The 27,930-nt window shown below is 40.3% G+C and overlaps 1 protein-coding gene across 2 annotated transcripts; it reads left to right on the top strand.

The window, feature by feature from the left end:
* Nucleotides 1-142: 142 nt before the first annotated feature.
* csrnp3 (cysteine-serine-rich nuclear protein 3) lies at nt 143-27,708 on the top strand. 2 transcript variants are annotated; one of them, XM_088083224.1, is made up of 6 exons: nt 143-776; nt 2,170-2,213; nt 20,485-20,653; nt 23,947-24,206; nt 24,339-24,635; nt 25,724-27,708. In XM_088083224.1, exons 3-6 carry the CDS (start codon nt 20,491-20,493, stop codon nt 26,861-26,863), a joined length of 1,860 nt encoding a protein of 619 aa, XP_087939350.1. In that variant the 5' UTR covers nt 143-776; nt 2,170-2,213; nt 20,485-20,490; the 3' UTR covers nt 26,864-27,708. The 2 variants fall into 2 exon arrangements, with proteins under 2 accessions (XP_087939350.1, XP_042350183.2); XM_042494249.2 differs by lacking the exons at nt 143-776; nt 2,170-2,213 and adding an exon at nt 16,125-16,510.
* The last annotated feature ends 222 nt before the right edge of the window (nt 27,709-27,930 follow it).

Genomic DNA, 27,930 nt, shown 5'->3' with positions numbered 1-27,930 from the left:
AAGACACAAATTAGGCTACTTTAAAGAGACAAAACAATCACAAATAACAAAAAATGAATTAAAAGATACACCTAAAAAGACACTAAAAAAAAAAACACAAAACAAAACACTCAAGACGCACAAAATTAACACACCACAAAAAGATTTATAATAACTACTGTACATAGACACAAACTACAACAAATAAAGAGGCACCACCAGAAAGCCTTTCTCACTCTTATGTAGGAGAGAAAGGGGTGCCCTTTGCTGTGCCCAGGGGCTCAATATCTCATGATCCGCCCATGCCTTAAAACGTAATAACCAAGAATCGTATTCATAGACGAATATACAATAACTGCTGCCTATAACACACTAAATGTTTTATGTTTTAAAGTCCTGATTGAACCCACCTACTTTGGCAGCAGCAGGCGCACATGATGATACAGTGGGATGTGCGTTGCAGCTCACACTGGGCAGACAGCAGCGCTCTGCGGCTCATTCCTGGTTTGTAAAACCATGATTGGACGGACGGAGTCACGTTGTCCGTGGAGCTGTCAGTCCGCTGCTGCACCATTGTTCCCCGAGCAGCCGGAAGGAGTGCTTGTTACAGCACTGTTATATGCGACAATAGTGCCGGTTAGTCCACACTACTCGGGAAATCCGGTACCGGTTTTAATGGTTTCACAGCAGTGGAGGATTTCCGCAGAGGGAAACTGGTTTAGGGATAATTTGTGAAGTCCATTGAGAGAGGGGCGTCATTGACTGGCTGGGAACTGATGAGAGTAACGAAATGAATGGTGAGTATGAGCAATCTTAGGTGATAGGCCCTGTATTTGAACACAAGCAGTGATTAGAGGGGAAAATAATAAGTTATCTTTGTCTTTTTTCTGTTCTGCATAAAGTAATTAGACGCGTTATGTGTTTGTCTACTGTTTTACTGCCTCAATATGTTGGGACCCATCCATGAATGGTCCATTTGTCAAACTCTGAGCATCAGTCTGCTTAGGACATGTACTACAAATAGATGCAAATTTGAGAATTATACTTCAAGACCACATTTTCTTTGTTCCACCCAAGCCATTGACCATTTTACTGCTCCAACACTTTGTGCACAAAAGATTTACTGCTGTACAAAATAGACACAAAGCCCCAGGAGCATATCAGAGCTCCTGTGCCTTTGTGTGTCATTTTTGAGGTCGCACATGTGTGTCATGCAGGCTACTATACTAGGAGCCAGCTGACTGGTATATGGCCAACTGGCTGAGAGGCTCTCATGTAGACCACAGGGGAGAGGAGAGTCCCTGCAGAGCCTCCTGCAGAACAGGCACAGGAGGCAGAAAGTCTGTTCCCCTCCTGGCTCCCACAGGGTTGCACCCCTCCAACCTCCCCAGCTATAAGTGGCTCACAAAGAGATCTGGATTTAGCATGTCAATCATTTATATATCAATGCATCATTTCTCTGACAAAGTATGTGTACTACAAAATGTACGTTACAAAATACTGGCTCTTTCATCTTGTAATGGCACCTTGTGCTAGCTGGTACAGCAGAGATACTCGACTTATTTTGCTTGGGGGCCACTTTTGCAAAATGACAGGGGGCCGGGGGCCAGTTTCAGCAGCCCCAAGCATGTTTCCAGGATTTTAGGACATGAGGGGCTTTAGTAGAACCTCTGTCAGGGGAGTGCAAGATCTTCTGCTGGCACCTTTTTTTTAAAAAAAAAAAACAAGCTCTATTTTGATCTTGTTTTATGCAGTCTGGCATCTTTATGTATACTGAAAGTACAAAAACAATTCCCAGTGTGAATCAATTTGTTTTTATTGAAAATTATGTGTGCCTGATTTGGGTACACATGTGTGCATTATTATATTTTTATTATTTATTTATTTATTTTCTTTTATGCCCTTTAATTCTATTTCAGCCCAGCTAAGGCAGTGCAAATTCATTTTGTTGTATTCATCTGCACAATGACGAAGATATTTTATTCTATTCTATTATAAAATGGTTGGGGGGCCACCCAGCACCCTATCAAGGGCCAGATTTGGTTTCTGGCTGCAAGTTAAAAATCACTGCTGTACAGCAAACAGCATAAAACATGATTTAAGTCACTTTTTTTGCACAATCCCTTGTACTCTGCTACATCTGCTGCAGACTAAATATTTACATTTCTCTCCTCAATCTCTTCATTACAGAACAGAGGCGGATCGCTGCAGCAGTGTAATATATTTTGCTAAAGGTAAGACCACATCTCCTTCCCGCCATCTGAAATATCATACTGCCAGCCTTCACAACACATTAACATATTGAATTCATGCCTGCGAGATAGATGGCGTTCAAAGCTTGCACAACTGTTGCTATGCTGCCACAAAAGACCCTCTGATAACAAGATATGATGTGATGTTGATGCAGACAACAGTGTTTAGTCAATACAGACAGCTGCGCTATTCTCACTGGATTATACTAGAGAGATGCCTCTGATATCAAAATGATGAAAAGAGGACATATTCTTTCAGTGTGCTGTATTATATGCTTGATTTTTTTCCCCCAGCAAATCAAATATCAGTACTACAAAAAAAAATGAAAATCACAGGCTTTGACATACAGTATTTCTAAGTCAGTAAAGATTGATACATTATTTTTTCTTTACTGTTGCCTATAAAGTCTTGTAGTTTAAACAGATTTACATTAAGTAAATAAAAAGATGCGGTTATGTGAACTGTGTTTTTTTTTCACATGTTGGGTTTTAATATGGCACTTTCATTATCCCTCCATGCCTTCTTAATTGTTCCTCCGCCAGCCTCTTTTGTCAGAAGAAAAAGGCAGCACCAACAGTCCATCCCTGTGCGAACACTCAAACATGCGACCATGCGCACGCAATCACACAACCATTTCCGTCTTTGTGATTGAGATCTGAAAGGTGAGGGAGGAGGGGCGGTGTGTGTGGGGCCTCTCTTCTTGTGACTGTGTGTTTCTCCCTTCCTCAATCCATCTGTCTCCTCAATCTATCAGCACCCAGTCTCTCAGAGGAGCAGAATTTAATTAGTACATGTGGCATCGAGTTAAAGGACATTGAAACATTAAGTAGATGTATTTACTTGCGAAAAGCTGCATCATTAAGCTGGCTTATTTGAATAAGTGATTCAGCCATGCTGCTATTACATACTGTAGCACAGATGGCTCAAGCTTGATAACAGTGAATGTGGTCCATTTAAGATTCACAGGAAAGGTGTTATGGCTTAGCAGCACTAAGGAGAGTCTCTCTGCGGGAGGCTGCTGTGGGGGAATTGTCTGCGCAGCTAAATCAATTTTGTTTCCTTTTACGTGGGAACAAAAAGTCGTGGCTTTAGGCTCCACCTGGAGGTTCAGGCAGATTTACTGAATGAGGTTAAAGGTCAGATTGTTAATTGATGTGGGGAAGACTTGTGGATTGTGCTTTAGGTTAAATGAAAACAATCTGTTGGAGTTGTAAGTCCAGTGGGTTGCTAGACTGTCTTAACGCACTGATAAAATAAGATACATAAATCTAATAATTGTCTCTTTTTTGTATTTTACAAGTTATTAAGTTAATACTGGAAGTAATCTAAAATACACAGAAAAAAAGCTCAATATAGTGTACAGAATATTTTTGCCAGCCCTCCTTCCCTCCCCCCATGCGACAATAAAAAACCTGAAATGTAAAATAATAAATAAGAATTACAATTAAAAAAGAGAAATTACTCAAACACAAAATCAAAGGCTGATATAGATTAGTTATAAGTGTTGTATTCCTGCACACAGAGGACACAATCAAACCTTTTTTTTTTTACCTTAGTGACAATGGGAAAAAAATAACATAAAAAGGTGGCCATATTTTCACATTATTAGTGTTTTTTTCTGCTTATGGTAAATTTCTTTAGTTGTAAAGGTCCAGTGTGTAGGATTTAGTGGCATCTAGTGGTAAAGTTTATCCTGTGTACCAAGTGTGTGGCCTACCATGGTGACACACTCAAAAACACAAAATTGTGGATTGCCCTCTATTACACATTATACACACACTCATTTATTTTGTGTGTGTATTGGTAGAACAGTACAATCATACAAATAGCAGAAAAAACAAAGTCTTCCTTTCTTTTGCAAACTTTTCTCTCTTTACCCTCCCACCCCCAAAAGAGAGACCTTGACAAAAATCAGAGTCAGACTAACTTTGTTTACAGTCGTTGCTAAAACTTTGAAAGAACAACAAATTTCAATAAACGTTACATTTTGATATAAAGTAAACAAATTGGAATTTGTAGTTATTTTTACTTTCCTTTTTCAAGACAAGTAAGATCAACTTGTTAGATTTTAAAGTGTATGCAGATATGAATGGCTTATTCTAAGGTAACAAAAATACAGCAATTCTTATTTTCAGGGGATTTTATACCAATGAAAACATAGTTCTGTATATTGTGTACATTTTCTATTAATAGATGTCTCCGAATCCTGCACACTGGACCTTTAAATGAATCGTCTTTCAAGAGATGTTTCCAATTAATCGGGATAAAAAGACAAGATAACAGGCAGTATAAAGCAGTAACATATATTCCTGACCAGGCAACCCTCTCTGATTTTATATGAATCCCATTTTGATCATTTGAGATGTTCTCTTTGATAGACATAATTATTTACCATCCTTACAAAACAACAACTGGCACTCTCAGTCATTCCATATTCAGTGTGTTTTTCATTTATTGTAACTGTGCATGCTTTATTTCTCTTCCCAAACACCTAATTAAAATAACAGCATCAGTGAGGTATAGGATTGCAGTGTGAACTAATATCAACCTTTTAGATTACAGAGCAGCTTTGTGTGTCTCAGCAGGGTTCATGGTTCCAATTTAGTAGCTTTTGATGTGACTCTTTTTGTGTCTCTGGCTCCTTCCTGGCTGAGCTCTGGGCTTTCACGGTTCAGGACTGTGCTCTCTTGAGATGTTGCCATGACACCTATGTGGAATCTCTTATCTGTTGCCAGCTAATTAAAGAAAAGAAAATACATATTTCTCTGTGTTTAATGAGTTTTATTCGTCATTGCGCAGTATGTAACCTAACCACGTAACTGCTTTCATTGCGGCTTCTAAATGGAAATAGCCGCCCACAGACACCACGGTAGATATGACCGACGCGCTGTATTTGGTTGCAGGTTTACTCACTGTTCTGTGTGATGATCCAGGGTTTCTCCTGTCCATTGATTTGCAGGATGTGAGGAGAGTCGCGGTGCGACGCTGAACTGATTCGCCTGATTGTCGCGTTCAAACGAAATAAAAAAACAAACAAACATTCCCACAAAATAAACAGGCCTTTACGTGAACAAAAGACAACAGGGCGAGAAATTAATTTCTCAAACAATAAAACTGAGATTTAACCAAAGACACGGCGGTTTAAGACCGTATTCTCTCTGCGTCTCTTCCCTGCTCGACTAATTTCGCACACCTGCCTTTAATTGGAGCACCCTGAGATGCAAAATCCCCCCCCCCCAAAAAAATGGGAATTATAAGGCTTCGCCGGAAATGTCTCTAGAACTTTATACAGATAGTGTGAGTGCCTGTGTGCGAAACAGTGGTGTAATGTAATAATACTTCGTTACAGTAGCCTATAGTAGACCTGTTTTTGGGGAGTATGTGTACTTTAGGCTACTTGAGTTTTTATATTTCTGTCAACTTTCACTTTTACTCCTCTAGGCTAAATTTCCTAAATGAAATGTGTACTTTTACTCCTCTAGTTTTCCAAGGCACAAAAAGCACAATGGGAGGAAGGGAAGGAAGGAAAAACAATGGAAGAAAAAAAAAAGAAAAATTCCCTTAAGCAACAACATAAAAAACAAACAAACAAACCAAAAAAAAACAATAACTTTATTTTCTTCAAGTGTAATATACATTCCATGTTAAGGGAGTGTATGTTATGAAGAAATAAACGTCATAATCCCCAGAAGTCTGACTGCATGTTTGCTTACTTTTATTTTCAACACTTAAGTACATTTAATATCATAACATTATTTTTGATGCTTCAGGACAGTAAATAACAGATGCTTTAAGATTTTTATTCTGATAGGTGACTTTAACTTCTATTTTCTGGTAAGAAATTTGTACTTTTACTCAAATATGACTTTCAGGTACTTCATTCACCGCTGGTGAGAAAAGACATTAACATCTGGCATGATTATGTAATTGTTTGATTCATTTGTAAAATAACTAATTAAAAAAACTACACTTCAATTTTAACATTAGAATTAATAGATTTATTCATTGATACTTTTAATGCTGCTGCATTCATACACCTATTACATAAGTTATACTAGGTTCAAATTAAGGAAACATCCAGTGAAGCATCTGAATATTGGATTTAAAACATTTAAAATAAGATGAGATTTTTCTCATATTTATTGGCACTCTGTTTTATTGTGTGTATTTGAATATTATTGTTATAAAAGGTAGTATTGAAATGAGTCATATTTTACACAGGAAGGCAGAAACATACCTACCCTTAAAGGATACATCCATATTCTGTAAAAGAAAATAACACCGATTTCACACACCTACAATCTCAATTTAAAGCATTACCACCGGCACATCGACTAACACCCTTTAAATTAGTGTGTGTGTATCCTGGATGACAATTTACATTGTTTTTTCTGAGGAAGTATTTTGTGGCATTTCCTTTTTTATCACTCTAATTCACCATATACTGTAATCACATGCAAAGCTGGCCTATTTCTCGAATTTTCTCAGATAACAGTGCAAATGTTTTGCATATAAAAAATGATTCAAGATCTCAACATGATACTGGCTATATATAAATGATAAGGCTTGTCTGCAGAATATGAACTCCACATCCCACAGCTTTCCCAGCCTGTGTGTGAGATGAAAGCAGCCCTGTCTCTATGAAATGCTTTGGCAGCTCTGTTTCTGCCAGCAAAACCGGCTTTTGCGAACTTTCAGGTGGCATGGGAAAATATAGTCATAAATAAAATATAGAGCCATGAATAATTTAGGCGAGAATTGTGATTGACATGAGGGTGAGGGTACCTGATTATGCTTGTGCACTGTGTGACTTGAATTACAGCAAATCAAAACATTAGTCTGAATGTGGGGCTCGGTCTTTGGCGCTTGTCTGCTTTGGCGTATTTTGATCACTGCTTGTAAAAACAAAGATGGTTGAGATGCTGGATGAAATGTCGTCTCAGAGATTACACTTCAATTTAGGCGTGTAGCTCTGTTTCATTAAAACGCTGCTAATGCTGTCTGGTGTGGAAAGAGAAAAAAAAAAAAAGAGCACTCATTATGCTCGGAGTCAAATGAGTTGACGAGCTCTCAACAAGTTCTTGCTAGAATATTCTTATTCAAGTCATTTACAGTTCATAAGGCCACACATTTTTAACTATTTGTGCTTTCATGCAATGTTCAAATCAAACCAGTGTGGCCAAATATGTATTATTAGATATGGAGTAACCCTTTGCTCTGGACCCATGTGGTTAATAAGGAGCCGCGCTTCCTCTATTGTTCTATGAGGAGGAAGAACAGATCAATGATTCCCAGCACTCGGCTGTACTGTAGCTGCAGGAGGGAGGCTGCAGCAGGCATCACCAGGCTCCTCCGTGTGCTGAGTGCTGAGCAGTGGGCTGCACCCCCCCCCCCTCCTTTCATGTGTGTGGAGCAGATCTGTCTGCAGCCTCAGGCAAGTGCAAGTTAACAAATGTACAGAGCGCATGTGAAGTCTCATTTGCATAAATCTGTAGATGTCGCTACATTTCCTTAAATGGATTCCTTTGTGTTTAATTGCTGAATGTTTTCTTGTGCACGTGGAATTCTTTAAAGGCTGACTGAGACTGAGGATGACTGCATTTGACAATTAATGCTATTTATTTGCATAATTTGTCCATCTGACCTTTATTGCAGCACAATGGTATAAACAGCCCGAGCAAATGTTTATTGTCACTGTCACTGAGCAAACTGGCAGGTTTTTTTTTTGTGTGTGTGTGTGTCTGTGTGCTTTTTTGCCAAACATGGTTAATGACGGGCCAGTTGCAAATACAGCTAGGGATTGTGCATAAAAGATTTGTAGATACTGTAGCTTAATTTCAGCATTTGCATATTGATTTTATTTAAATAAGTAAATGATCTATGAGTATTTCTGCTGCTGTAGTTTTTTCCTGTTTTCCTGTTTTTGTACACAAGCTATTACCCTTTGATTTATCTGTCCTCTGCATTAATTTCTATTTTGTGTGTGGTCCCTCCAGAGACAGGATGCAAATGTTTATTGTGCTATTCCTGATGCTCGCACATACAGATTGAGGCAGATGGCCCCTGACCTGTCACAAAACACTGTGGCCTTTTCATGTATAATTTAGGAATCCATCACACCCCTTCTACAAAACAGTGTCAATGAATATATGAGCAGCGTGTTTGTGTTCTCTCTGAGGCAGGGATCCTCCACTGACATCATCTGTAGCTGTATAATCATCCAGGCCACAGCCTTTCCTCAGGGGAGTCCAGCTGAGACCTCGCCTCTCTCCCTGTGTATCTATCTAGTTATCTCTCTCGCTCTCTCTGCCTAGCTTTCTCTCCCACTTTCAAGGTTGCCATGTATGGCTGAGTGTGACACCAGTGATGGATGAGCTCGAACACAACCTCAGACTGGCTGCACGGCCCAGGATCTTTTGTGGTTTCAGGGTTTGTCTTAGCTCTGTGATCCCATCAGTTGGTTCTACTGGAGTGCACCCTCAGTCACTCAGACAGAGTCTACTGCCATGAGAAAAAAAGTGTTTTTCACGTAAAAAAAAAAAAAAGAAGAATAAAAAAAGATCTGCCAAGCCATCTGGGCTGTATGAATGTGTGCTTCATCACTGTGGAAACACTAGTAGTCTGCGATGCGACCAGCCATATTGAATGGCATAGGCATTTGGCAGAAGCAGTGCAAGGAAGCAATTTGCTATCTATATAAATCTTTACCCATACAACCCCACTCCTGCCCCCCCCACACACACACACACATATACATTTGGCAGTCGTTCAATGAGGACTCTGATGGTCCTGGAGGAACTGTGTATCTTTAAAATTATATTTATATGCAAATAATTAGTGTATACATATGCAATCGACTAATTAGCGATTTACGTATGTTCATCTAAAAACATTAAATTGCAATGCAGATGTGATGTTTATGCAGTGTGGGGAAGGTGAGAGTGTGGAGGATGGTTGATTTTGGTGCCAACTTTTAACATATAGGTTGTCAGTGTCGCGAAAAGAAACATTTAAAGCTGCAATTTTTGGCCACCAGGGGGCTGAAATACATAATACACTCAAAGAAAAGTCAGACAAAACACAACAAAGAAGCTAATTGAATTGATGTAGATAATGTCTTAGCAAACAACTAATAATGCAACCTACTGACATAGATCAATGTTGGTATTTAACAACATGTTTCTGGTTGCCTGACCAGTGTACGTCTTATGTTCACTGGGCTTTTTGGTTTCCATCAGTTCCCTGGCAAAATATCCTCTACAGGCCTTTAGTGTGCTAAATGTTTGACTCTCTCCATTAGCAACTTTTCAGAAGAAACACTGTCTTTATTAAACTTTTGTGGCACGGAGAAGTGTGCAGGCATTTCCTTTTTATCATTTTCCCCCAAAACAAGGAAGCCTGCTGAAGCCTGAAAAACTTTTTGTCTTGCACTCCAAGTGGACCATATTCATGGGACTGAATGGAGGGTTATTTTTGAGCATGGTATCCAGTTTTCCTGAAAACATCAATGATGTGAGCTTGTTAGCTAGAGATAGTGTCCTATAGTCCTACAGGGCTGAGATAAAGGGTCCAAGGATGGGGCTTTATGAATAAGACTGCCTTGAATTGAATTGAATTATGAGAACCGTGAGACTCAATCAGTCAGAGTGAGTACAGTCAGTGAACCAAAATAAGAAGCTTAACAGTCAAGACAAATGTTGCATTTTCAACCGCCTGGAAAATGTGAGGTCAGGTGCTGGGTGCTACTCTTGTGCCTACTCTGTGCCAATTTTCAAGGGCGCACAGGCAGGTTGTGCCCGACATCCCTAAGTGACCATAATCAGCACACAACTGAAACCCCATGATCTGAAGTGAATGTCTTCCAGGGGACGTATTAGACCTTAACTATCACCAATGGGATAGATGTACAGTTTTGGGTACACCTGAACTAAAATGATCAACTTCTCCATATTTATCACTGACTGGTATTTACAGAAGAGATGAAAGATATCTGCTGGATGTGATTGGTTGCTTCCTATCACATGACTTATGGTGCGCATTGCTGCATTCCAAAAGTTGCACAATTATTGCACCCTGGAAAATTGGTACTGTGAAAGCATTGCTATTGCTTTTGAGTGCACCATTGATGTCAGTGGTTTTGAGGGCCCTAAGGAGGTTCAAAGCTCCAGAGTTAAATGTCAATACAGTATTCAAAATATCAACCAATGCAGGTCAAACAATAACCATGATGTTTTCCTAACTTAAATCAATGTGGTAGAAACACATTCTACCAAATGTAGTATGCTCATACAAAATACTGTAATTGCACATGACCCTTCCCCAGCAGTCCTCTTTATTTCTCAAACCACAGATTTTACTGCAGTGAGGGTACAGTGATGGTAATGGAACATGGATCAGCCTTCTTTGTCCCTAAGCCTCTCTTTCGTCTTGTGCAACCTGTTGGAAATATTTTAAGTTCTAAGCGTGGCTTTTGCATGAACTTTTCTACTCAGCATCTGCCTGTCCTTCCATTTGTTGGAGTTTTGTGGCATGTTCTGTGGTTGGTCCTGACATTGTTCTTGTACCACTGTCTTTGTAATGTTGAGGTGCCAGCTTCCCAGTATGTGGATGAGAGCGGAGTCAGACATTGTAACTACATGAACAATCTGTCAGAGCTGGTGTTTGATGATTGTGATAGAAATCCAGTAAATATTTGTTTACTCTTACATACTAACATTTGTGGATCTCTTTCCCAGAGGATTTCCATGATTTTCAGTAGGCAGCTCCGATATGATTTTTGCATAGTTCTGAGATGTCTGTCTTGTTAGTGTTTCTGTAGCGGAGTAGGCAACTGAGTTTGGCAAATCCCTGCTTATATAACTAATGCGATTGTGTATTTCTGTGTCTAAGGAGAGACAAACTGCCAAAGCAGAAAAAAAATTATCTATGGTACATGTCAGGATGTGGCACAGTCCAGATGAACTCCTGTGTACTTACAGTTTATGGCCAGTCAAAGTATCTTTTATGCCTCTGGAAATGTACCACGGGTGCACTGCAGATCTTGTTCTGAGTGATGGCAGATGGCATTATGATCTGTGTACTGCAGCTACATATTGGAGTTGAAACATGCAGCTGATGGTGACCTGATGGAGACCCTTGACCTTGGACTTGAATCTATATAGGTTGAAGAGCCTTCCATCTGTTGTGTGAGATAGCTGTGTTGAGTGTTGAGATGGATAATGGCTGTGATGAAGGTGATAAGCAGAGTGGGTGCAATGACTCATCCTGTTCACCCCGGTTTGTTCCATTACAGGTTGCGATTCGTGGTCGCTCCTGCTAAACAGTTGCTGATATGTTTTCATGAAGCCAGACAATTCAGAGTCAAACGTGGTGAGATCACTGAAGTGTTTATATAATGATTATTTTTATAATTTGCATTTTAACTAAACACATGCACATCCCCCAAATGTTCTGTGTCATCAATCTTGTGCAAAGGATCCTGAGAATAGCTTGTGCAGGAAAGTTTTGATGAGGAAGGTCATGTGAGTACAGACAAAAGAAAAGCTCTCTTCTTCTAGACTTCCACTTTGTTCAAGCTCTGTAAAATAGAAAACAAAGAGATAGATTAACCTATACTTTGTGTTCTTTTCATACAATGCAGGCAGTATTTGCTTTGAGAAATAACAAGCACCGTATTTGCTTTAAACAATAGGACTCTTTGTAGATGTCGTTAAAAACACATTTAAGAATGTACCTTTCATCTGTGACTGTGTTGGGAGTTGGGCTGGACCTTTGCATATGACCTCAATCACTGTATGAGTACACAGATGAATATTTCTAAACCTTTCCTTTGTTTATTTTTGCCTGCTGTCTTCAAGTTCCTTTAGTGAAATAAGAAAGCCTCTTGAAAGTCAGAGCAAATATAGGTCACCATCACTGGTGCAATGGTGCAACAAATGCCATCTCACCAGCTTATGTTTTGCATGTTTATGTAATAGGGCAGCATATATGTGTGATGCTCATGGATGAATCATTTAAGGAATGCAGATGAGGTCGTCCAAGAACACATTTTCTCAAAGTGATTAGAAGAACAACCGGACAAAAACAAAAACAGATGAAGAAATTGTGTGACATGTCTCCTCATTGTTCACTCCTCTCATACTAATTTTCACAGTGAAATTTTAACCTGAACAATTATGATCAAAATTGCTTTTATTAATAATCAACAGATATTGCAGAGAAAAGGACAGTAGAGTTTGGTCAGGTTGTTATTGCTCCCCATTTAACTTAACAGCTAAACAAGTAGTGATTAAAACAGAACAGAAATCAGAAAAATGATACACTTTAATCAGGCATTCAGATTTTTTATTCACTGTGTTGATATTTTTTTATTACATACGAAAACCATCAAAACAGAATTATTTCCCTATTCTTGTAAAGTGTACATTGAAAAACCTATTCATGGGTGACTGTTAAACCTCCAGGACTTAAAGTGTTTTATAATGTTTAGTATGGCAGCCAGAGTTTAGCCTAGACACCTAATTAAGAAGCGATTTAAAAAAAAAAAAAAATAGTATCTAATTATTTAAACGGAGAAGCATCATGTTTTTGTTGCCTTAGCATGGACTGTTTCTGTCTACGTACAGAGCAGGTCCTCTTCCCTGTAGTTTGCCATGTTGTTTCTACCGTAGCCCAGAAAGGACAGATAAAGCACTGGCTCTAAATAGGGCCATTTGCATTTTTGTGTTTTCATATTTTCATGTAAGTCACTGTAGTTCTCCTACATGCTTGGCACATGCAAAGTCTCAGTTCTACAACCTCAACACTAGATGCCGCTAAATCCTACACACTAGACCTTATAGTATAACAGCAAACCATTTAAAAGACAATTGATCTATGTCTACCCATTTCTATTCTACAAATTTGAATACAGATGTTGTTCAAGCTAAGACAGAGATTGTACCTTTGCTTTTCAATCTTTCATCCAGGTAGCTTTGAACAGGAACACACAGATCCAGCCTGCACAAATCACTGTGCTCATGTTGCCTTCCATTAGTATGACTGAGTCATTGGCATTCATTGTGATTACAGGGTCTTTTAGTGGAGCGAGAGAGGGACGCACACATATCAACTGTGACATGAACAAACAGATCTATCATTTTTAGATTAAAAATATGGTGATAGGGACATCAGCCGTCTCATTAGTGTGATCAGTTACATCAGAGTAGCATTTATCTAAAGTGGGTGGACACAATAACAACAGAAACAGAGCAAAATAAATTAGAAGTATCACATTTCTTTTAATTGCAGAGCTTACTTTCTGTCCCTTTTATTGTGTCTACCCCCTGTAGGTATAGTGTGTGTATCTTGTCGCTGCTGCATTTGTGTTTTAACGCTGCTTGCTTGTTCTTTGGTCCCTCTGATTCAGCCATAATAGCCAACTGTAATCTGTGAGTGCTCAGCAGAGTCTGTTGGAGTACTGTCAGTACACTTCCTCTGGCTTCCTGTGTGCAAACCACATGTTTAAATGGAGCCAACATCACTCTGAAAAAGGAAACAAACCTTTAAATAATACAAAATGTCTCCTACTCCTGCCACTACTGTTACTACTACTACTACATTCATCACTGTGGCATATTATGTAGAAATATAGCTCAGGTTGCTTTACAATCATCCAAAACTTGTCATTGTATGCTACACACTAGTACAGGGTTGCTCTGTGCAGATGTTAAAGAAGCTGTTATTTAGAACTTGATGACTCTGAAGGCCAAATTAATGTATTGCTGTTTGCTAATGTGTCTGTGGCTCAATGATGTTATACAGAATAGTATACTGGAGAGGCGGTATGAGGAAGAGGAAATGGAAAGGAGGAGTGCCGTGCTGTTTAGGCAAGGTTCAAGGGAGGACACTGGTGAGGATGCAGAACATTGCAGGGTTGAATGACAATTGTTTTCTCAAAGCTGCATCAAGGAACAGAAATCCTTTCACATAAGATTAACATAACCAGTGGAGTACAGAATGGTTGACTCAAAAATGCACAACACAGGGGCAGATACGATTAGGCAGAGTTTAATGACAGTCCAAGTCGGTGCACAGGTCATCAAAAGTTCAGGCAGGCCAATCCAAACAAGGCTTGAGACAAAAGATGAAAAAGGCAGGCTATGGTCATACACAAGGAGACTTACTAGATGAAGAGTGCAAGGTCGAGGCAACACCAGACAACACACAACAAACTGGCAACATAAGGGAGAACACACAGGGATTATATACACAAACAAACAGGGCTAACAAGATGTAGGTGAGGCCAATTAGGGCGGGGTGAGACACAAGGAGCAGGATGTGACGGATACGAGGGTCCAAAATGAAAGAGGAGATGATAATAAAAAAAAACAGAAAAATGGACATGACCCATCTGACTTGGCTGACCGTGTCAATGACTGTCAATAAGTGTTGACTTTGACAGACCTAGAAAACGCACAATGGTTTTAAACAATGCAAATTGGATGTTTTGAGTGGGTAGCAATGCCACTTACTATACTATTATTATCTACTGCATTGTATGCTGTAAATGCTCAGAAAAGACAGACTATAATGTTGTATTCTCTTTAAAGGTCCCATATTACAGTCATTTTCCGGTTGTTAATTGTATATTTGGTTTCTACGAAAACATGTTTATATGCTTTAATGTTAAAAAACAAAACAATAAAATATTTTTCTCATAATGTCTGCCTGAATTAATCACACTCTGTCTAAAAAGTTCAGTTTTAGCACCTGCCTCTTTAAGCCCCTCACTTAAAAAAAACCCAGTCTACTCTGATTGGTCAGTGTTTCGTGGTCTTCCATATCTGCACTCTCAGCGGCTTTGCACCAACATGACATCGGGGAAATGACTGTACCGGCGTTGTAGTGGCACTTTTTACTTTTATATAGTGTACTTGCAACATTAAAACTACACGGAAGTCAGCACAGCCCATTTAAAGGCACAGTTCCTGAAAATGGGCTTTTTAAAAAATACATGGAAATCAGATTTTTACAATATGGGACCTTTAAAAAAAGCCTTTAGGCTTAGAGCTAGTCACACGAAGAAGTGCTGGAACTTTTATGTTGACATACAGTCCAATTAAGTGCAAGTATGATGTAATAGCTCTCTGGCTGCAAAAGCTGCTGCCCCTCTAACTCTCCTGGCATAGGAAGTGTCAGGAGCACATTTACTGCAGTGCTGACATATCTGATTTTTGGGAGGGTTGAGGTATTGATATTTTCTAGTCAACCTCTTCCAGGTATATGTTCAGATTTCGTATGCCGCAGCTGGATGCAATAATATGCCAACATTTTTATATAAACACTGTGTAATGTTCTGCTGTTCTATTAAATTTATCCTGGATTTTTTGGTATTTATAAGTCATTTAAGTTTTTATTTTGCACTTTTATGCTCTCTTGATGGTCCCATTGTGTTGTTCTTGGCATCAGATGTTTCCGTTTTCTTTGCCTCATTCTCTATCCTTCCTTCTCCACCTGCCTACTCACTCCACCTCTTCCTCATTCTCCCCCTCCCCTTTACTATTCCCCCCTGAATCCCCTCCTCTCTGCATCTCTGGTAACCCCCCCACCTCCCCCGCTGGCTCTTTTCCCACTGCCCTGCATCTCCCATACACACACCGCTTATCCATTTCTCCAACATTCTGCCTTTCTCTCTCTTCGTGACCCCCCCTACCCCTGCCTCCTCCTCCCCCCTCTACTCACCCCCCTCCCCTTCCCCGGCTCATGTTGGTAAAAATATCTGCAGACAGCAGGAGCAGAGGCACGCCTGACTCTCTCTCTCTCTCTCGCTCTCTCTCACACTCTCTCTCTCTCTCTCTCTCTCAGACATCCCACCCATGTGATCTCACAGGCTGCCTCTGCTTTGCTCCACTCTGCTCCAGTCAGGCTCCTGCCTTTCAGCCGGCTGCAGCTAATGAGCCTTTGTGTGGCCAAAGAGAGAGAGAGGGAGAGAGAAAGAGAGGAACACAGTGACAGAGAGGGAGTTAAAGTGAGAAAGACTGCCGTCTTGCAACAATAAAGCATATGGTACCGACAGTGCAGTCAGAGCTGGAAAATTACAAGTCTCTCTCACTCTCCTGCACCCTTTTTTCTCATGCCCGTGGAGCTCAGGGGTCGCTGCAAGTCAGTGGACTGAAACAAAATGGGAACCTCTTGCCTCATCACGTTTCACCTTTTTTTGAATAGCCACATTTATGATTGTGTGGCTGTGCTGCTGTGAGAAGAGGTGAAAGGAGTCATAGTCTGCCAGTGGATACAGGTCAGTTGTTCCTGTGAGGGCCGGCACACACACACACACACACACACATACACACACACACACACACACAGAAGTGTAATCTGGTCATCCTGATGTGTCATGACTTGCACCAGATGCCATAGGCTTGTTGGCATCACTTGGGATGAGTGTTTTGAGCCTTGTGTTGTCACATCAGTTTTATTATGACTGTGGGAACCTTGTGAATGACGAGGGGGAAAAAAATAATTGCATTCAGGATGCAAGTGTGCCACAGTGCCGTGAGCGCTGTTGATTAAGGACAAGAGTTGGTTTCCACAGTTGATGTGTGTGCACAGAGAGGCAAACACAGGGAGGGGCTTTCCAAGCTGGCTTTTGCTGCATTATTTTCTCCGGGATTTTCTCTCCTTGTATCATAGTGTATGCTGCCCGGCCATGATTAGTGGTAAGGCAACAGTGAAGACAAAGAATGAGCTGTTGGAGAGGAGCAACAATCTCTGTTTTTTATTTAGCCGTGATGAAAGAGGTTCACCCTAGATTACCCACAGCACTGTGGCTTATGATGTCATCCAGTGTCAAGATTTTAACTCTATTTCATGCTATCAGAACAGAAAGCAAATAAACTGCATTTATCTGAGTGAGTAGCTGCATCATTTGATATGAACCAACACTGGTGCTTTAGTAAGAAGAAGCTTCATACACTGTATGTAACACTGGAAACACTGTCATATGGGAAAGCACTAGTTGTGAGAGTACATTAGAATCTCCATGGAAACCACTTTTGGTATCAAAGCCTTGTGCAGCATCAGCTGAGGGCTAAGCATACGAATTGGTTTCCAACAATGGTATCTAATTAGGACCCTCACTAGGAAATGGACTGAAATTGCACAGGTCATTTCTGGTGGAAATTTCCACTCCTGTTTGCCAACAACTGAAGTGGATTGTGAGAGAAATGTATTTCGATGCAAGATTAACAGCCTCCACATTTTTAATCTCACACTTAAATATAATTCAGGATTAGTTTATTAGTTAATGTCATTATGTGTTTTCACAATCATGTGGTGGAAAGTGGTGGGTTCTTGTCAGCAGCTCAAATATTGGCTCTGCAGAATCTGAAAGATGCTCTTGATTAGGAGCCTCTTATAGATTTTTGCATCCAAATTAATAACAGTTCTCCCTGAAAAGAGATCTTCTCAGTAAGGTTACCCTGACAGACGCCTTTCTCCTCCATGATTGCCCAGATGGAGGATGCCTCACATTCCTTAGTTGTAGGTAGAGTTGTTGACTCTGGAGGTTCTCCAAATGCTGGCGGTGCCATGTCACCGTGCTGAACAAGCACAGCCTCCTGGGAACAATGACCCCTCTTGCTGGCAGCGCTAGTCCTCTCTGGGTTGCACCTCTTTCTCTCAGGCAGCATTTGCATCTGTAATGACTCGATAGCAGAGCCCAGATGAAACACTGTGGCTGCCTGTGAATGGAACTCCCCCACAAGCTGCTCTGGCAGACAGACAGAGTGGGACTGGGTGAAGATGCATGCTGTCTTTACTGATTCCAGTTTCCAAGAGAGAAAGCAGTGAGGGAAAAGCTGCCAGTCATAGCGAGCTTCGCTGTGCTACAGCGGCACTGTTGTGTTATTGGGTTTATTTTAAAATGTGACATGACGTTCCAGCTGCTGCTGTTCAAACAAGGGACAGAGGGCTAAATACATTAAAGGACTGCATTTTCAACAATGTCTCATATAGAGATCAAATAAGTGCTGCAACATTACAGCCATTACATATTGAAAAATAAGAGCAGAATATTATTCAAATGGAAAAAGCCGTTATTAAAAGAGTTTGTCAGTTCCAGTGCAACTGTTCCAGTGTAATGGTGATTTGTTTTAGTGTAGTTGACTGATGAGCTTGTTCTTGTTTATTTGTCTAATTGCATCATCAGTCAGAGAGAGTTAATGGCCCCTTTCAATTGACATTGAAGTGGTCTGTAACACTTCTGTTACACCAGCCTCTGCATGTAAGTGCTGTAACCACAAACATTTAGCTGCACCTACACAGTCATACAAAGATAGTTTTTATTTATTTATTTATAAGAAAATGTGTATAACACTGTTGTGCTTGATTTAGGGTGAAAACATCTCTTTTCAGGAACTGATCAATTATTAGATTTTGGGATATAATGCTTTTATAACATGTTTTCTTTCAGACTAGTGGAAAGAAAACATCCAAGATACACGTTTAGATTTATTGTCATTTTGATATCTGCTCTGAAAGTGTATGTAAAAGGTGCGTACGTAAGAAGATAATGCATTATTTGCATATTTAAACCTAAATTGTCAGAAAACTTTTTGGAAAGGATTGGAAAAATATTTCTCATAATGTAAGTAACCAAGTGGGGAAGTTTCTTAGTCATATCTATGAGTTCAATTTTTTTATTGCAGTGTCTTATTTTTGGCCTAAAAAATGTATGGAATTTTAACATACATATTTTTAAAGGCTGTTTTCTTAAAATAAGTTTTTTCTCAATCTCTGAGCTAGAAATATCCACTACAGTGACACTTACATACATCAAACTTTTAGCTTTTATTTCTGTCTATTTGCTGAAGATTTTTACTGTTGGGGTTATCCATATATCATTCATAGCCGGATTGAAAGAGGATTTTATCCCAAAAACATGGCAAAAATTCTTTTTTTATGGCTGTATTTTCAGATTGGGTGATGATAGATATCCAAGAGATATCCAAAATCCTCTCTGTACAAACCTTTGACTAATATGACAACAAAGTAAAATTAGAATTTTTATTGTGGCTTTATCCAATGTTCAGATTTTTTGTTCTGGAAATCTATGCAACTCTGTGCATATTTCACAAGATAATACATCATTTGCATATTTAAATGTAAAATTTCAGCAAACTTGTAAAATAAAACATACTTGCCTTACTGTAAGTAAACAACAGGAGGATTTTTCATGGTGGTCTCTATTAGTTAAAAAAAATTACCCTCATTATCATTCATTATACCTGTAGTGTGTCCCCATTACAGCATGGTTATAGGAATTAGTTTCATGGCACTATTCCATGGCAGTTATCGCTTTTAAATAAACAACAACTCTGAAGCAGGGATAATATCTAGTAGTCTATTTTTGCTATTTTTATTTTTTGCAATTATTGACTTTTTTGCAGATAATAAGACCTGTCACAGTCCAGCTTTCTTTCACTCGGCTCTGCAGTGACTGTAGCTGCATTCACCTGAGGCCTTTCCTTTTTTTCTGTAGGAAGCATCTGACCTAACAGAAGCTCATTACAGATGTACAGGATGTCACTTATTATCCTTTTAACAACAGCTCCACCTATTCCTCCCTCAGTGCTGCATGATGTGTGATATATATACAAAACACTTTGTGTTGTGCAGACTGTTGCCATACTTTAATTGTTACACTGAAGTGTGCATCAGCATGTGTGTGCCCCTGTATAAATGTACATTACACCTATAGTATGCATGCTTGTTTGAATTGTTGCATTAATTTTTAAACAAAGCTGCAGATGTTTTTTGCAGACTGTGCAGTGTAATATATGTAAAATCAGTTACATCAGCAATCAAATGCACATAAACATATAATGTTGTACAAAGTACATATATTATTTCAGTGTGGCTGCTAGTAGCAAAACAAGTCAGTCCAGTCTCTCTTTTTCTTCAGCCTCTCAATCAAAGACAGTGGAATGAACTTCCTGTAAGGCAGACGTAGTATGTAATTAGCAGCTTTCTCCTTCCATCTCAGCTCCTTTGTGCCAAGGTGATCAATCGCCCAGGGAACGCCTGGGAGCTGGGATAGCGGCAGAAGAGATTTTGTGTGTGTGTGTGTGTGTGTGTGTGTGTGTGTGCGTGAAGGGAGGAGGGAAAGGGGGGGGTCTGGGTCTCATTGCTAATTGAGTGTGCTGAGGATTATGAAGGCCCTAAACTGGATATTAAATAATGCGTGGCCCCTCTGCTGTCTTTCGGTTTCAGGTGCAGATGCGGCGGGCCATGAGTGGAATACTGAAGAGGAAATTTGAGGAGGTGGAAGCCTCCTCCTCCCCGTGCTCTTCCTTGCGGGAGTCTGATGATGAGGTCTCCTGCAGTGAGAGTGGGGATAGCAGTGACAGTGTCAACCCCTCTGCCTCAGGCCCTTTCACCCGTGAGTGCCTGTGTCTTTTAAACTCATGCACTGAGCTCAGTGTGGCTAACGTGCGCCGTTGACAGTAAGATTAATGTCATCATTTCATCTCAACGAAAGAAGAAAGCTAAAGGATTGAAAGGGATTTTTAATCAAGAAGCAAATAAAATACAGATACAACCTGATTTTGTGGCTCACGATCAATGCAGGATGCAGGTCAGAGGAAAGAAATCTGCATGTCTGTTGATAAGGGAGTGTAATATGAATTTACAGTCATAGCTGTGGAGAGGAGAGGAGAGGACAGGAGAGGAGGGGAGAGGAGGGGAGAGGAGGGGAGGCTGAGTGATGTTAAGAGTCCAGTGCTATAATAAAGGCAGAGGATGCACAGACAGCCTCCCTCATTAGGAGCAGCATCAGTGTACAGGCCCAGTCTGATGAATGAGCTGAAGCTGTGTGTGCACAACACTGTTGGTGCTGTACATGGAAATGTACCACTTTCTAAGAACACTAAATTATTGTCTTAGTCATCTGCTTATGTAAATCATGGATGAAATAGCCCTTTTTGATGAGGGCGCAGTATGTTTTCATTTTTGCATAAATAAAAAGACCAGCAAATACACGCAATTAGACATGATGAATGATGGATAATGTTCAGGGCTGCAGCTTTATTTTTTTCATTATTATTATTTTTTATCAAATACCTGTTCAGTTTATAAAATGTAGTAGTGATGTTTTCTGGAAGCCCAAGGGGAACTCAAAATGTCACATTTTGTCTAGCACTCCAAACTTGTCACGCTTGGTACCAAGGACCCAAAAGCAGACAAACGGATGTTAGAAGGAAGAGTTCTTTATCAGAACAGTGAACTGTGCAGGAGAATGATGGACAGGATGACTGGCTGAGGTGAGGGGTGATCTGTGTTTCAGGACAGGATGGCTGGATGGGAATTCTGGCAGAGATCACAAAATAGATCCTAGCAAAAAAAAGCAAACAGGCAAGCGGGAGAAAAAAATGGAAAAGATCAAAAATAGAGCTGAACTTGTGTTGCAACAAGTGTGTTCGCCAACAGTCTGGCAGGGAATGGTTGTCGAGGTGGCTCTCTTGTAGGTTGCAAGCTTGATTGCAGGCAGGTGTGTAAAGTGACAAGTGCCACCAGGTGTGTATAGTAAAAAAATGCAGACAAGGGGTGGGGGAAGAACAAAGGAGAGACAAAACCTAAAGACAACAGGCACACACCAAACACACAAAAGTGACTGGAAAAAAACAAAAATCACACTCACACAGACACACAGGAGTTCTTCTTACACTTCTTTTTGAATAAGTGAATAAGTAAATATTACTTTTTTGTGTCTGTCTACTTGTTTGTATAATCATTTTTCTATTTTATTTTTTACAAAAATCAAATCCAATCTAATCTCTAAAGCACCTTGGGTTGCCTTGGGTAATGGAAATCTGACTTTACACAATATGGGACCTTTAAGACAGCAAATATTACCTCACATCAAATAAGTTTAAACATGCACTTTGCTTGAAAATTGACTCTGATGATTAATATTTGTAAATAGAGTTGGAGATTTAATATTCTATCCATAGATTATAAGATTAATTGTTTCAGTTGCTGCTAAGATTAGAAAAATATATATCTAGGGTTAAACAGCCGCAGATCTGTAAAGCTTGTTGTACAAAAATAAAGTCACAGCTCACCCGTTCTAATAGAGGTCTGCTGCTGAGAGACTCCACACTTATCCCTGGCTTTAACTGAGTATGTATTAAAGAATGCAGTCTTAATCGAAGATAAACCAACCACAAAAGACATGTCTCCTCTGCAAGTTCAAAAGGACACTGAGGACTTCGTTAATAGGAAACACAGTGAATGTGTGATTCTTAATGTCTGAGAGATGAGACAGAATTTAAGTGAGTGCAGTTGTACTTTATTCATTCTTTTGGGAAATTTGAAAGCTTCCAGATGCTTGGGTTTCACAAAAAGCTTAATAATGATATTCTTAAAGAACAAAAGAAAGGAGTTGCACAATTTGGCTACTTAGTATTTCATTTTCCAAGTTAGAAAAAATATTTTTGCCAGGTAAACAAACACCTTTTACATTAACTGAAGGCAACACTAAATGGGTGTTTTGTTGATGCACTATTTTTGATTAAGTTTATGACTGACACGCAGATGGGTGACAGGCCCCCCTCCCTGTAGCGAGACATAAGTAGGGTGCTGAGTCCCTGGCGGCTGAGCGTGGCCTCTGTGTCAGCTGCAGCTGCTGGTAGCAGGGAAGAAGGTCAGCTGACAGTAACAAGGGAGCCGTGCACTATGAGGACTTCACTCCTGTGAAGTGACATGTGCGCGTGCAGTGATTGACTATCTTGGCAGAGAGATGAGACAATTAAATCCTGAGTGGTTTTACATCCCTGTGCTGGTGTGTTAGGAAGAGGAGGAAAAACATCTGTAATGTATTTGTTTAGAGAGTCTGAAAGTGGAAACGGCTTTAAAGGGCAAAGGACCACTTGCTGATTGCAAAATTGTGAAAAGTACCTGTGAGATGTTGTTTTTTTTTCCCTATAGGTTTTAACAAAGATATGATTAGCTGATTATGAAGCTGATTATAAAGACCTTAACATCTGTTTTACACCTAAAACAAGCTGATGGCTGTGTGCACGAAGATAATGAAAGTCGGCTCTGCTTAGTGTGACAGCTCTACATCTGTAATGAAATGCATTGTCCCTGTTGCGTGGGGTGGAGAGCTGTTGGAACCAGATGGTTTCTGTTTGTCCTGTCTGTCTGATACGGGGTGAATGCTGGGAACACTGTTTCTGTGAACCAGCGCTCCTCATCTCTAGGCCAGGCAGGGGATTATTTATGCTCCACCGTTGCCCTCCTCCCTGCTTCTCCCCTCTTGTGGAGCTCTCCTTAAAAAGACACACTGAGGACTCACATGCCAAGCGGAAGCACAGAGATGTGATGAAATCCTTCCCCACAAAGCTGTGCTAAAATACATAGAAGCTTGCTGTAAAGCTGGCAGGAAAGAGATCCTCATATTTCAGGCATTTAAGGACAATACTTGCAGCATGTGTGTCCCACATTTTGCCGTAAAAATGTCACTTATCTTAACAGGCTTTACATGGCTGTGAAACTACTCCAACATGAAAGAAATGATAAAAGAAATAATAATCAACTTTGCAGAGTGTGTTTTTGACGCAGTGATTTGCAGTGTGGAGCTTTAATTCTTTCCACTTTGGATTAATGAATTGTCAGAAACAGTTTACATTCAAGATGACAAGTACACGCAATATTTCCCGTCTTCCTTTGCAGCTGACTCGATACTGAAGAGAGAGAAGCGCCTGCGGACAAGGAGGGTGCATTTTGAGAATGTGACAGTGTACTACTTCAGCCGGCGGCAGGGCTTCACCAGCGTGCCCAGCCAGGGAGGCAGCACACTGGGCATGTCCAACAGGCACAGCTGGATCAGGCAGTACTCCCTGGGTGAATTTGCTGTGGAGCAGGAGAGGATCCACAGAGACATGCTCAGAGACCACCTGAAGGAAGAGAAACTCAATTCAATCAAACTCAAGGTGAATGCTTTGTAAACTGCATCTGAGCAAAACGAGCAAAGATTTTATGAGAATTAGATATTAGTATCAAATATGTGCGTGAATCTGAAAGGAATTTAGTCTTTGTGTTTGTTGATTCCTTCTTGTTTCCAGCTGACTAAGAATGGCACGGTGGAGTCTGAAGAGGCCAACACGCTCACGGCGGAGGACATTTCTGACGACGACATCGATCTGGACAACACAGAGGTAGACGAGTACTTCTTCCTGCAGCCTCTCACCACTAAAAAGCGTCGGGCACTGCTGCGCTCCTCGGGGGTAAAGAAGATTGACGTGGAGGAGAAACATGAACTGCGAGCAATCCGGATGTCCAGAGAGGACTGCGGCTGTGATTGCAGAGTCTTCTGTGACCCAGAGACTTGTGCCTGCAGCATTGCAGGGATCAAGTGCCAGGTAAATCACATCACATGCTTCAGTTTTATCTTCTCACTTGTAAACAGTGGCACATTCTGTACATCTGAAGAGAAGGTGCATGAATACAGTATACCCAAGAAAGTGCTTGAATTATTTGGTACAATCATTAGGCCTCATTCAGCAACATTCTCTTAAATGTATCTTTCTTTTAATTTTTGTCTTAAGGGTAAGAGCAAGGTTAAGATTAAAACAAGACAAGTCAGCCCCAGATGCACCGAACATTTTAACCATCCAGATTGGCTTTTGCCCAGGTGTGCTCAATGATGAATCCCACTCCCATGATGAAATAAACTTAAAGTAAATGTGATTTTCCAGAACCTTAGTACTGGTGATACAGGAAAATCAGAAACCCAACATTTGCCCGGTCAGCAGCAGTGGAGGAAGTATTCAGATACTTTACTTAAGTCAGAGTACTAATACCATAAGCACTATGTCACTAGTAAAATGTCTCCATTAAAATGTTACTGAAATTAAGAGTATGTAAGTACAAGCAAGGAAATGTATTTATGTATGTATTAAAAGTAAAAGTACTCTGATTTTTTTTCATAAAGTGAATGAATGAAAATTATTTGAATAATTAATATGAAACCCCATTTGCATAAAGATACAGTTATTACAGTAACATTAGTAACACTTGTATATTTTCATATAGTTTGTGTGCAAAAAACAAGCAACCAGAGTAAAAGACTAGTAGTGGAGTAAAAAGCATAATATTCCCTGGTGTAGATTAGAAAGTGGCATGAGATTTAAGTACTCAATCAAAGTAAAAGTAGCTCAAATTTGAACTTAAGTACAGTAATTAAGTAAATGTACTTAGTTACATTCCAGCACTGGTCAGCAGAGTGATACATAGTAACTGAAATTATAGTAATTGGAAGCAGTGGACCAAGTGTAGTGGTATTTTTTAGCACTGAAATTTCATAATCCAATCATTTAAATTACTCTAAAACATGATTTAAGTTTGATTATATGATATTCATGCAATTGTTGAATGTGCCAAGTCACATTACACAGGTCATCTGTTTAAAATAAAATAAAGTGCACAGTAAATGTTATGTTTTCCTTAGGTGGACCGTATGTCATTTCCATGTGGCTGCACAAAAGAGGGCTGCAGCAATTCAACCGGGAGAGTGGAGTTTAATCCCATCCGTGTTCGGACCCATTTCTTGCACACCATAATGAAGCTGGAGCTGGAGAAGAGCCGCGAGCAGCAGCAGGCGTCCCCCACCAATGGTTACCATAGCGAAACTAACGACCTGGGAGGCGGAAACCCTCTGGTTCAGTCCCAGCACAGGTTGGAGTACTCCCTGTCAGACGCCGTTCCACAGACAGCGAGCATGCACCTGCAGGCTGCGGAGGACATGGAGGAGCCACTGGATGACGATGACGAGGAGGAAGATGAAGAGGATGAGGAGGAGGAGGAAGAGGAGAATGAAGAAGATGAGGAGGATGAGGAGGATAGCAGCAGTGTTTGCAGTGGACTGTCCGATTCCAGCACCCAGAGCTTAGCCAACAGCGACTCTGAGGACGAGGAGGAGGAGGAGGAGGAGGAGGAGGAGGAGGAGGAGGATGAAGAGAAGTCTGAGAACTTTCAGAACGACACCCCGGCGTCTCACACTGAGGTAGTCCCGTTGTCCTCTGTGCTGTGTTACAGCGATGGCTCAGTGGCACATGAAAACCACATGAATGGGAACTCTTATTTGATGAACTCCTCTTCAGCTGAGTACTACCAGCTGGGGAGCTCCAGTGCTGTCTCTAACGGCCAAACCAGCCGACCCAGTGAACCTTACGGGGACGCCTTGGCATTCCAAGATCCGGTCAGCGCGACCAACGGCAGCGTGGCCCAAGGACCATTCAACATGTCTGCCGAGCAGTACACAGACTACTCTAATCAAACTGAGGAACAATACACAACCAATCACCACTTCACTCTGACCAACGGTGCTCCTGCCGCCCCGTTGACCTGCTACACGCCTGATCAGGAGAAGAAGGTGTTGTCCAAAGCAGCGTTTGTTGAGCAGCCGGACAACCAGTTTCAAAAATACCTGAACAATAACACCCAGGGCTCTTACAGCAACTCATGTATGACTGCAGAGCAGCCACAGCAAGAGCCCGCCGTTAACGGCCACTCTGACCTGACCTTACTAGGAAACAACACTAAGAACCTCCCTTTACCAGACCATTGCCCTGAGGTCGCAGCCATTTAGTGGGCCTCAACTTTTCAAGTGTTCTTTCATTATCGCATCTCTACTTGACCAAGTGGTATTTCAAGGGAGCATAATCATGGCCTTTTTTTCCTGCATTATCTGGGTTAGGGTTAGGGTAGGGGTATCTGACCTTAAATTTCAAAGCAATTTCCAGCAGCACCGTAGTACATTTTCATGCCTAACTAAAAAAGCCATAGGGTCATGATGGCAATGTTTTTGAGGAATGATTCACTCCCTCTCCACCGCGGTGCGCGCTTCACTGCAACAGAACAGATCAAGAAGCATTTTAAAGCATCAATTATGTCATGCCGTGCAATGTATCTTCAGATGTAAAGTTCTAGTTTTAAGCAGATATTGTACTGTAGATGGAACTTTTCTATGTCTACTGTATGTGTCAAATGTGCAAAAAAAATACTGTCAGTTTATTTATTGCTTCTCAATGTGTATACTTATATATTGTAAATGTTTTGATAACAATACGCATGCTGTTTTGGGGGGAATCTCAGTAACATTAAGGGGTGAAAAATGCCATTGTTTTATATAAAAAAATGTGTTGTGTACATAATGTACATTTCTCTTCTTGTTTTTGTCACTATTCTATGCTTTTCTATGGTTTTTGAAAGGCATGAAAATGGCTGTATTTGTATGTTTGGAAATAGCATAAAACGTCAAGGAATTAGTTCACAGCCTTTTGCACTTACGTGTGGGGGTCCAGTGGCATGCAGTTGGTTTTAACTGATAAATACTTGAACAGCGTTAAAATATGGCCCCTCACTTGTTTTTTTTAAATTTTTTTTTCTCTGCTGTTCTCTCTTAGAATAACATGATTAAACAAATGGAGTTATTCTTTGAAGCATTTCATTGATACAGGGATACTTATAAAGTAGCACTTTGACATATTTCCAGAAGAGTAGCTCGCTGATTCATTACAGAAAAACACTGTTTTGTTGTCTGTTTAGACCTGGTATTAGCCTGCACTTTGGGTAATCTAATTACAAGTGGACAGTGCTAAATAAAACTGTAAACAGCCACCAAGACGCATTGTGATTGTATTACTCAAACCACTT

The sequence above is a fragment of the Plectropomus leopardus genome, chromosome 10 (assembly GCF_026936395.1).
Source record: "Plectropomus leopardus strain MGB_pleo_1.0 chromosome 10, ASM2693639v1, whole genome shotgun sequence".
Taxonomy (NCBI): domain Eukaryota; kingdom Metazoa; phylum Chordata; class Actinopteri; order Perciformes; family Serranidae; genus Plectropomus; species Plectropomus leopardus.
Note: the sequence above shows the minus strand (reverse complement) of the source record. Positions and strands in the feature narration are given on the sequence as shown.